We start from the raw sequence: 11,834 nt of genomic DNA, 5'->3' as shown, positions 1-11,834 counted from the left end.
CCATTTCTTCAGGGGAAGAGGGCAGTAAGGGCCGGAAAAAGTTCTCTCGAGATGGCTGCAGCTCCCTAGAAGATGTGCCTTTGGGGATCCTCGCCAGGAGGTGGCAGGAACAATCTAGGGCCACTGCAGGCAGTGCTACAGAGGGTATCTTTGGTCAGGAGAGCTTCCCTCTGTTTTACGTGAGTCACACGTAAGAAAATGACTTTTTGATTTCAGTCATGCAAACCTACACACCAAGACAAAGCCAAATTCTGCTTTGCGGCTTTCCTTTGCACAAGCCTGACCTTTCCTTGCATTCTCTCTTAGCTCATCTGAAGAGTAAATGATGGGCTGTGGTGCTGCCAGCAGCCAGCACCCAGGTGAAACCCCAAAGGCCAGCCCAGGGTCCAAGCAGGGGACTCTGCATCCGTCTGTTTGCAGAGATGCCTGGGAGTGGGCTGCACACTGGTGACCGGTGACCAGGAGCGGCTGTTCAACCTGGCCTCCCGGCTGGAGAGAGAAGCGCTGCCATGGCAACTGCCAGCTTCAGGAAGTTCACAGAGGAAATGAGAGAATAAGCAACAGCAGCTGCATTGGTCATGGCGATGGGGAAAGCAGCGCGAAATGCACCACCGGAAAAACATCGCTGCCTTGAGAAGGTTCTGGAGATGGGCAGAGTCGGAAAAGTGGCTAAAAGGAAGGAGAAGGCTCAGCCCTGAGCCAAAGTTTTCATTTCGGGGCAGGTTATTCTCCCTAAATCCCCAGCATGATGAAATTCCAGGAAATTAGTGTGTTGTTTACATAAATATTTAAATAAGATTCTATTTTTGCAGGAGCCTATTGACACTCATTTCCTACTTATTTCTGAGCAATGCAATGTACTTTCAGAGATTGGTTTTTTTTTTCAATTATCCAACATGTTTGCGGTGAAGAGGAGAAAGGCATCATTATGTGCATTTTGCTGATGAGAAATCACGCAGTTTCCGAGGGTTAAACGTGGCTCGCCCTCAGACTGGAGCATAACGCTATCCTATCTCCCATCCTTGAAAACAATTTTCAAGAACTGATGTGTTCTAGAGTTGAGAAATGAATACTCATCTGCAGTTCAGGAAAAATAGTAAACGTTAACCTACTTTGAGGACCATGTTGATTGTGCACAGCAAAGGGATTATATCTTTGCATTTGCTGTGATCCAGCAATCCTACTTCTTGGAATTTAACATAAAAAATAATGTTGCAAATGGGAAAAGATATATCACAAGGATGTTCATCACAGTAGTATTTATGATAACGAAAAATTGAAGTGAAATGCAAATCAAAACTGCAGTGAGGTACCACCTCACCTCAGCCAGAATGGCCACCATCCAAAAGTCTACAAACAATAAATGCTGGAGAGAGTGTGGAGAAAAGGGAGCCCTCCTACAGTGTTGGTGGGAACGTAAACTGGTGCAGCCACTATGGAGAACAGTATGGAGGTTCCTCAAAACGACTAAAAATAGAGCTACCATATGATCCAGCAATCCCACTCCTGGGAATATATCTGGAAAAGATGAAAACTCTAATTCGAAAAGATACACCCCGTTGTTCATAGCAGCACTATTCACAGTAGCCAAGACATGGAACCAACCTAAATGTCCGTTGACAGATGAATGGATAAAAAAGATGTGGTACATATGCACAATGGAATATTACTCAGCCACAGAAGAGAATGAAATAATGCCATTTGCAGCAACATGGATGGACCTAGAGATTATCATACCACATGAAGTAAATCAGACAGAGACAAATATGATATGATATCACTTATAAATGGAATCTAAAAAATGATACACATGAATTTATTTACGAAACAGGAACAGATGCACAGACATAGAAAAGAAACTTATGGTTACCAAAAAGGAAAGAAGAGGAGAGATAAATTAGGAGTTTGGGATTAACAGATACATACTACTATACGTAAAACAGATAAGCAATAAGGACCTACTGTATAGCACAGGGGACTGTTCTCAATATCTTGTCATAAATTATAATGGAAAAGAATCTGAAAAAGAATATGTATGTATATATACACACACACACACACACACACACACATACATATATATGTATAACTGAATCGCTTTGCTGTACACCTGAAACTAACACAACATTGTACATCAACTATACCTCAATTAAAAAATAAATAACCAACATACTTAAAAACGTGGGGTTTGCTAAAGAAATGGTGGAAGGTAGAATTACATATTGTAGGAAAGTCCTCAAGAGATACAGAAGAGTGATAGCTATGCGAAGTGCCATTAATGAAGGTAACAGAGAAGCAGGTGGTGGGAAGGGAGTCAATAACAACCCCCGCTGAAAGATGCAGCGACCTCTTGTGGAAGCTTAGACATTTGGGGGTGATCCCCTTACTCTTGGTGATTTTGGAACTAGGGGTCTGAGACCAAGCTTCCACCTTCCCTGAAGCAGTAGGGACTAGCTGGTTAGCTCTGACTGGGGGCAGGAAAAGAAAAGCTAGGTTTGGGGCTGGATGCTCTTTTGCCCCCAAAGGATGAGCCAGGCCACGGTTCCTTACCTTTCCTTCCCCAGAGAAGCCCTAGGGCAGCTTGCATCCTCCTGTCCTGCCAGGAGACGGGCTGGCAGGCAGCATGCACTGCCACTGCCTAATTGCTTAGTCCTCTGTGAACAGGTTATTGCCACCCCCAGCAACCACGAGTGAACCTCCCTGTTGAAGGGTGTGTGTCTCTGTGTGTCCATGTGTGCATGTGTGGGTGAGCGTGCACGCGTGCGTGTGTGATGAATAATTTAGTGTGTGATATCAACATATTCATAGGTAGCGCTAGGTGGTAGGATTGTGTGAGCTGTTCTGTCTTCAAAAAGCCTATCTCTACCTTCCATGTCTTCAACACAATAAGAAATACTTTGTAATAGGAAAAAAGTGCGATACTCTTGATGACAGAGATATTGACATTTCTAGTCAGTCAAATAACCTGTGCCTCCGTCTCCCACCTCCCCACCCAGAGAATATTCTTGCCATTTCCTAGTTAAGGGATCCCCCCTCCCCTGACTGCACAGCCACTTGAGCAAGACATAGGCTCACAGCTCTCCTGCCCATCTGGATTCCACGCATCCAGACAAAGGGATTTTAAGAACAGCATGGTTCTTTAAATCTCACCAGCTTGTTAGCCTCATAGGTCTTTCTTTTAAGTCTTAGGTGTGAGAACCTTGACCTAAGTCCTGTTTGAAGAGCACTGCTTTCAAAGTAGGCGGCAGAGAGCCGTCTGTGGTTTTGATGGGGCGCAGAGCTATGGAGAGCAGTCATCAAAGCTGTGACCCTGCATTAACCACCTGAGTCCCGCAGGCCAGCTGCCAGCCCCTGGGTCCCCGCCGGTCAGACGTACCTGCCTCGTCCGCGGTGATGGACAGCTCGTTGCTGGGCTCACTCTTGCCAATCCGGTTCTTGGCGTACATTCGGATGCTGTAGGTGGAGGAAGGGTGGATGTCAATGATGGTGGCCGAGTTCAGCTGAGGGGAAACATCTTTGGTTCTCTGAGCAGAATCCCAGGAGTCTTTGGGGTTTTGTTTTTCAAAAAAGAAGAGATAGAGATGTGAGTTTTTTCCCTCTGCCTTTGAAAGTTCCCAAGTAGGAATTTAAAAAAAAAAAAAAAACATAAAAAGGAAGAAGAAAAGAAAAAAAAGTGACAACTCAAAGTGAATTCTTAATGCAATGTTGCCAGTGTTCCCACGGGCTGGCCGTCAGAGGGGGTGTGACACCACACACTCGTTACCCACACTGAGGGGGATGGAGGCTGTGGGCAGCTGGGTCCAGGGAGTTTTGTCCAAGGCAACACAACAGACCTCCTGGCAGAAATCTCAGAGGAAAATAGAAGTGGGGGGAGCTCATGCCAGTAAAGTGAAAAACAGCTACTTTCAAGCACTCGTTGTACAAGATAATAAAAGAAAGCACAGTTGGGACAACCTTCCACCCAAAAGAAAAAAAAAATCCCTGGTTCTAAAAGGTATTTGAAAGCCAGCAAAGCCTTTAGCCATGTCAGACCCCTTGTTCTCCAAAAGGAGAGTAGTAAAAATGAAACACATAAAAATACATAAAAACTCATCTCACTCTCCAGCATGAATACTGGTTATCAAACGTACTTCTCAATTCTAATTTTTGAAATCATTTTGTCTCCAATCTTTTATTGTAGGAATTATTTTTCAACCACAGCTAATTTGAAAGGCAGCATATGCCTCATACAAAGAGTTATCATTAAATCCATGACAGTGGTGCACCTGCTGGCTTTAGAGCTTCAACCCGTGATGAGCACGTCAACAAATGGTTCTTATTTCAGAAAGAGTCTGGGCAGGTGCTGCTCAGGGGTGGGGGTCAAGAGATGATGTTGGGTGTGGAAGAACCAAGATGCCCCTGAGATGGTGGCAGAGAGTGTGCTTGTATACTCTCACCCTCCCACCCCACCCCAGGATCCCCTTGCATTTGCTGCCCTGTGCTCATCACACTTGTAAGAATTTCACTGAGAGTCTGTGTTCCCTCTTGGGTTCTAAGCCCCATGAGGGCATGGTCCACGCTGGCCATGTTCACTGCTGCATCCCCACGGCTCACACAGAGCCCGACAAATAATAAACGCATGTTTCATAGATGAATAAATAAATGGCAAACATACAGACTCCTGGGCCCTCGGAATGACCCCACTCCCTTTCCACATTAATGATGACCATGGAAGTTCAGAGGGCTGCTCTGTCCAAAGGTCATCGTAAGAGCAAGAGGTTGTCTGGACTTGCAGAAAGAATACGTAGCTTCAAGTATGACTTTGAGTGCTCTCACATAACAGGGAATGGAGCCTAATGGAAACTAACAACTAATATTCCAACTAAAAGCAAAAGTACCATTTGAGTCCAGAAGACTGAAGATGGAAGAACGTGACATAAAAAGAGAAGATGCTGCAGAATAACGAACGGTGGAAGAACAGAAAGATAGGATTCAATAGAGGACACATGACAGGAGGAAATTCCATACCAATGGAATCTCGTATAAATAGGAGTCTTGTCCCACAAAGAGAAAGCCAGGCCTTCTGGAGAAGACACTTGAGATAACAGAGAGGAACCCCAGGCACTGCAAGATGCAGAGACAGTTGCTCACCAGCCCCAGGAGGAACCTGACACTTGCAGGCGTTGACGGTTCTGCCCAGGCCATTATGGAAGCTTCTGCAACTGACTGAGCTATGGAGATGGGCCATCCTCCCCAAGGGCGTGTCTGCGACGTGGCTGAGAACCTGCAGAGAGGTAGTGATGGCTACCGCCCACCTCGTCCTCCTGCCAAGAAGTCGTGTGAATAGCCTGTGGCGAGTGACCCAGGCAGGGGTCTCAGGCAGGAAGTGAGTGGTCCTTGGAGGTCAGGCTCTGTTTTCAGCTTCTTTTCTTGCAATGATTAGACTTTGAAAGAAAAAGATGATGCCCATGATCACGACTCACGACTGAAGGGTGGATTGTTTGGCTAAAGATGAAAAGGTTGAGAAAGAGAAAGAATGGGTTATCCCGAAGGGTTTTAAAGTCACTGAATGAAGAAGAAAGTCTAGTTAAATCTCCAAACACACTCTAGCAAGTGATACGGCATCAAAAGAAGAATACAAACAGGGCACTGGATTCCCAGGAGAAGAGCTTGGAAAGGGACTAAAAAATGCTACATCTGATCTCAGACACTGACGTGCAAACGGGCAGGTCACGGATTAGGAATGAAGTGTGCTTGAGAATACAACACCGGGCATTAGAAACAGTCCCAGCGAGATCCTGACACTTGGGAAAATGAAACTGCAGATTGAAATACGAATAAAACTAGCAAGAATATACCGTAGGTGAAATAAAGAAACTTCTTAGGACGAGGAAGGCGCAAGCAGAAAGGCAACGCCTGGACATCCGAGAGCCGGAGGGTGCAAGCATGGATGGGGAGAGCAGGGTGAGGAATAAGATGGTTGTGAGGACTGACTACAGGTCTCCTTACCCAGTGAAGGAAGGGGAGGGTGGTTTCTAGACTCAGCGAGCACATGTGGCATTGAGGAAGGTTTATAAGTCACACGAAGACGGTCGTTTACAAGGCGTCTGTTTACCGCGGTGTGGGCTGGGTTAAAGGGACTCGCAGGGGATGCTGAGGTTCCCGGCACCTAGTAAGAGTGGTGAGCATCTCCCTATCGGGGCCAGGAGGGCCAAAGGAGAGGAACAGAGTTTCTGGGGTGTAGACAGTGCTGAAACCTCAGAATAGGGCCCCTGACGGAAGCTGTGCACACACAGTGCTTCCACACGATCCTTCTGAATCGTCCTCTGTGTCTGCCACTGGGCCCCCCAACTGGGAGCCAGAGGGAAGGGGAATCTGAGCTGTGAGCCACGGAGCTCAGCCTTGGGGAGACGAGCAGACACTGGGTTTGTAGCGGAAGTCAAGGCAGCGGTTGGAGAAAAGCTAGCAGCAAAGGGAGCTCAGGCGCTGGCGTAGCATCTGCTCTCTGGGTGCTGCTCTAGGCATTTTACAAAGGTGACTTCTGAAGTTCCCAAATCTGTGGGTACATCAGAAACACCTCAGTGCTTTCTGACAACTGTGCTTTCAGACCCACGCAATCGGAATCTCTGGGGGGTGGTGCCCCCAAATCCGTGCTTTAAAAAACCTCTCTCTCTGGGTCATTCTGACGCACAGCTAGCGTTTGGACAGACTGCTTTATTCAACTGGGTTCTTACAACATTCTGGTGAAATAGGGGTTTTTATTTTCATTGTGAAGGTCAAGAAACTCGGACCCTGTTATCGAGCTGGTGAGAAGTGGGGCTGGGATTTGACCTCACCCGTGTTTTCCCCAAGTTCTAGACCGTCTTCCCGCAGCACACAACCTTCACATAGTTTCTGCAGGATGCCTGATGGATGAGACTGGATTTCAATTTTCCAGGTATCTGCCGGAAGTCTCATGTGCTAAGATGAAAACCTCTGACGAACTTTTAACTTGCCTTCCTGGCAAGGAGGATCAATGCAGAGAGCTGGGTCAAGTGCAAGGGAGGGGAATTTTGCCAAGAATTATTTTAAGTCCTCTGGGTTTGTAGGAGCTAAGGGTGGGAGAGCTGTGCATGGTCAGATTCGTCCCTTGGTTTAGAGAGGAGATGTCAGAGCATCTGATGAAAAAGTAGGTAGGATTCCATGACGTGCCCTGGAGAGACCAGTGGTGAAAAGGATGAGGAAGCCGAGTGGCCTCCCTGCCTCCGAAATCCCAATCATCCCCCATGGGAAGGACTGGGGGAGCCCCCAGGAGCAGTGTGGTTGTACTGGGTGCTCGCTGGTGAGCCCAGCTTGGGCGTCAGACACCCCGAGTCAGGAGGATGGCAGATCGTCAAGGACAAATATAAGAGGGTGAACTTGATCTGCAGAAGGGTCATTAGAGGCCTTAAAGAGTGAGGGCGGGGCCCAAAGTTTGAGAGACAAAATTACACAAAAGGAGTGCAATGAAGAGGCAGCTCAGAGAAGGACAAGACCTGCAGTGTTGGGCAAGAGAAGGGAGGCACCGGGACCCAGGGGAAGCCGCTTCTGCTCCTTGCTCTCCATGGTGAAATGGGGAAAGGGGGCCTGAGAGAGGAGGAGGGAGGCGTGCAAAGGAGGTAGGCCCGGTCAGTGAGGCCCTGGGGAGAAGGAAAGAGGCACCCCAGAGGGGACGTGGGGACAGGCAGCCTGCCTTCCAAGAGGGGAAGAAAGTAGACGCAGCGGACAGCATCGGCCAGCCGTGCACAGGGCGACAAGGTGCTGGAAGGGGATGGAAAGGGGTTCCTGGTGTCCACCTGGAGGAGAAACCGTGGCCACTAGGATCCTAGTATGTGGCAGACAAAGCAACCCGTGGGACTGGGGCTCCATGGAGAAAGTTGAACATTCCAAATGAGGGAGGCGAAGGCTCCTTTGTGTCTGCGCCCAGTCAGATGACACCAGGGCTGTTGCCACGGGGCCTGATCAGAGCAAGTGGGCCAGGAGATGGTCACTGGAGATACAAACAAAGGAACTTGGGCTGTTTTGTCTTTCCTGGCAAATGGAAAATTAAGGAGCATCATCTGTTTTCATATCCTGGAAGGGATGTCGTTTGCCAGAAGGGCCTAGGGGGTGGGAAGAGGGCCATTGGCTTCAGGTGCAAGAAATGTAAGAATGTCTAATAGTCCTGGCCGGCCCAAGGCAGAATTGTGCTTTCTCGGGCTGGTGAGTCCCATTCCTGGGGTTGGTCAAGCATAGCCTGAAGGATCACCTGCAGGGACCCACTTTGCTAGGAATGTGGTCATACATTGTGTTCTTAGCAAATTAACAAAAAAGTGGAAGAAAGCATCTTTTAGGCGCATGCTTTCATTGCCTAAAACTCAGGTTGAGAGTCAACCAGTCAAAAAATGTTTCTTACAAGTCTAATATGTGTGCTGGTCACTGTGGGTGATGCAAGGACATAGCACAGGGTTCCTCAGATGTAGTACCTACCCTGAGGGGTCACTAGATCCCTCAGGGGGACAACTACTCAGCACAGGAGACAGCTATTAAATAAACAGTCACAAGCTCACCAAATGTTCCAAGGCATACAGGGTGCTCTATGAGAAGAGAAGGGGCATGCCATAAACTGGGTAGTCAGGGAAGGCTTCCTGGAGGGGGTGACATTTAAGCTGTGACTTGAAGGATCAGTTCCTATGCACTCTGCCTATAAATTGCACTCACTTAAATTATGGCTGTACTGTTTATATACCCAAAACTTATTGAGGAAGCAACTAACACATGAAAATGCTAACACTTTTCCTATAGCAGTGACTCTGATTCCTGCCTGCTATTGATCACTCCTTCCTCCCAGGCCTTTCAAACTGAAAGTGATGGAGGTCCTGGAGGGCCCTGGTGCAGACCTCAGGCCATGGCTACCTATCCATGGGCTTTTCCCCAAGGACCCCCGTGGTGCTCATTCTGACCCTCAGACTGCTGGGTTCCAGGACTGCAAGAATGCCTTAGCCATGAGCTTGGCTGTGTGTGTGTGGCGGGGGGTGAGTAGAAGGATGGAAATGTATCCCTTGATTCTGACCATCCCCAGCTTCACAGATAAGGAGCTTTCCTGTTTTAATTATGTACAGTCCCATCAACTTACGCATTTGAAAATGCTGTTGGCGATAAAGGTAATTCTTAGGTTTGGACTGCATGTAAATTAAATGCCACAAGTATTACTGAGCACGTCTTATGTGGCAGGCACTGTGCTAGGTGCTGGGGAAGCACTGAATCAGAGTTCCCTGCCTTTGGGAAACTCACAGGAGACGTGGGAGACACTGAGGATCCTGAATGGGTAGCAAGTAGTTAAACAAACACAGATGGTCCTAGAGGCCTTTTACGTGTAAGCATTTTGGTGCACGCTGGAGTAATACTAAAAGCTGCATTTATTACACGTTTGCTATGCGCCAGACGGTGAGTTGTAAATGCATTCCCTTCTCAATGAGAATTCACCAAATATCTGTGAAGTGCTGACACACGTTAGGCCTGTGCTAGGTCCAGGGGAACTGGGCTGGGCTCAGCGCACCCCAAGGAGCTCCCAGTCTGGTAGGGCTGACATGTTAATAATCATCAATCACAGCTCTCTGACCCCATTCCCCAACTAGGTCACACTGTGCAGTACAAGGGCTTAGAACTTCACATATTTTTTGAGGGACCAGGTAAACCCACCACGTCATAAAAATGTCAGTTCTCCGTTAAGCTAATGAAAAAATTTAATGTGATCTCATTAGCAATAACAAAAACATGCTTTTATGGAGCTAAACGTGTTGATCCGAAAGTTATATATGGAAAACTAAGAGAACACTGGACAGGAAAAGTTACAAGGGTGGACTAGCCTTACTAGATATTAAGACATAAAGCCTCTGAGATTAAAATGGTCTAGTACTGGTGCATTAATAGATAAACCAATGGAGTAGAATAGAAAGTCCAGAAATAGACACAAGTACATATGGAAAGTGAGTATGTGATAGAGGTGGCGTCTGCAATCACTGGGCAAAGGTGGACCTTTTAATAAATGATGTTGGGGCAACAGAAGCCCCATTTTGGAAGAGATAAAACTAGATCCATCTCTCCCAGCATATACAGAAGACTAAACTCCAAATGGTTTGGAGAATCTAAATTTGGAAAAGAGAGGGAAAGAAACAACGTGAGGTACTAGAAGAAAAGAGGCTGAATTATTTTATGGCCAGAGGTAGAGAACAACTTTTCTAACTTAACTCAAAACCCGGATGTAATAAAAGAAAATATTGATACATTTGAAAAACAAATACAGAGTTAAATACATGATCACGCATGATGACACCTGCCAGGAAAGGAAGGGGAGAGACTGTAGGAGCACATGAGAGGGAGGCCTGGCCTTGAATGTGGACCAGGAATGAGTCCCTGTGGAGGTAACACGAGGAGTGGCGTCTAAGTATCAGGTGGGAGTAACCATCGTAACTGTGTGGTCCAGGAACGGGAGGGCAGCCTTTGAGGGACCCTTGTCACAGTGATGCTGTGGGAGGCCATCTCACAGAGGAGGATGGTTTGGGGTGGGTACAGCTGGTAAGAGACAGGGCCACAGCTGAGCCAGGACAGGCTGGACCCCAAACCCCTTTGAGGAGCCACTGGACCGTCACCACTGGACCGTCACCGGCACCTGGAAATGACTGATGCCCTGAAGACAGGGAGGCACTGAGCTGCTCCCCTGAGAGACTGCCTGGGCACTAGCTCCCAGACGCACAGTCCTTCGGTCAGTGCCCAGCCAGAGAGGCTGGCGGGGTCTGTCCCTCCCTCTGGGGACTCTGCAGAGGGTCCGCATCACGCACGTCTGTGTTTCTGCTGAGTTCTCATTGTTGCCATCAGTTTCCAGGCTGTCCTCCAAGAGAACACGCCGGTCTCACCTAAGAAGCACTTCCTTTACTTCAAGACCCGGATCTCAGAACTTCTCAATCTTGGGTTCCATCCTGACCTTATTTGCTTAGAACGAAGGCAAGGCCTCCTCTTTTTCTTTGACCCTGGGCAAGCCTGTTGGTCCTGATTCCTGAAAGATCCCTGTTGGGACCAGCACCTTCACCTCCACCTGCAGTGGACCTGCCACCTTTCTAGGGGACAGTGTGACTGCAGCTGCCGTGCTCCTCTCAGGAGGCTTCCGCAGGTCCTATGTAAACATCACCTCACTTCCAGGTCTCTGGCTGCGGCTCAGGGTACCAAGCCAAGCCATTTCACCTCCTCCGACGTCTTTTCTTACGCATTTCCAACCTGTGGCTTATCGCCAGCCTCAAGCACTATTGCTGCAACCTCTAGTCTTGGTTTGATACAAGTTGTTTTCATCACCATGAATTGCTTTCCTTATGCCCCACCCCTTAGGCTTTTTTCTGGACTTGCTTCCTACTCCCGTCTCACACATTCTCCTGCTCTGCCCCTTGCCCACTCGTACTGAAACATTTCCTCCCTCCTGACCTGCCTTTCCAGCTGCCTCCAGCTTAATATTTTTACTCCAGCGTCAGCTCCAAAGATACTAAGTGGGTCATGACGGGGTGCTCTGAAGTAACGCACGGTGCCCGGAGAGTGAGAAGCAAGGCCACTTTCCTGGCCTCTGCGATTCTGTCGACCCTTCACGTGCTGATGCTGCTAGAATTCCTCGTCTCTTTTGTGTCAAAGTCCAGACCAGGAGCCACAGCGGTGGTACCCTACCCTCGACCTGATGGGTCCTAATGTTCCAAATGACCTTGTCATTGTCACTTTAAGGTGATCAACAGGCAGGCCTGTCGTGGTCCTGACGGCTGTGGGTCTGTTTCATTTCCGAGCTCCCTGCGGGCCGGCCACTTGCTGGCGCAGAGGAA

General features: G+C 48.1%; 1 protein-coding gene across 1 annotated transcript in view; it reads right to left on the bottom strand.

Annotated features, from left to right (window-relative positions):
* DSCAM (DS cell adhesion molecule) overlaps positions 1-11,834 on the bottom strand; it is a gene marked incomplete at its 5' end in the record, with an annotated part of 155,192 nt that overhangs the window by 140,789 nt on the left and 2,569 nt on the right. Inside the window, one exon of the mRNA XM_007470501.1 lies at positions 3,377-3,544. Within this exon, the coding sequence (XP_007470563.1) occupies positions 3,377-3,544 (168 nt within the window). The remainder of the gene's footprint in view (positions 1-3,376; positions 3,545-11,834) is intronic.

This window comes from Lipotes vexillifer, unplaced genomic scaffold (genome assembly GCF_000442215.2).
Source record: "Lipotes vexillifer unplaced genomic scaffold, Lipotes_vexillifer_v1.1 scaffold402, whole genome shotgun sequence".
Taxonomy (NCBI): Eukaryota; Metazoa; Chordata; class Mammalia; order Artiodactyla; family Lipotidae; genus Lipotes; species Lipotes vexillifer.
The sequence above is the reverse complement of the archived record's forward strand: the minus strand, read 5'-3'. Positions and strand labels throughout refer to the sequence as shown.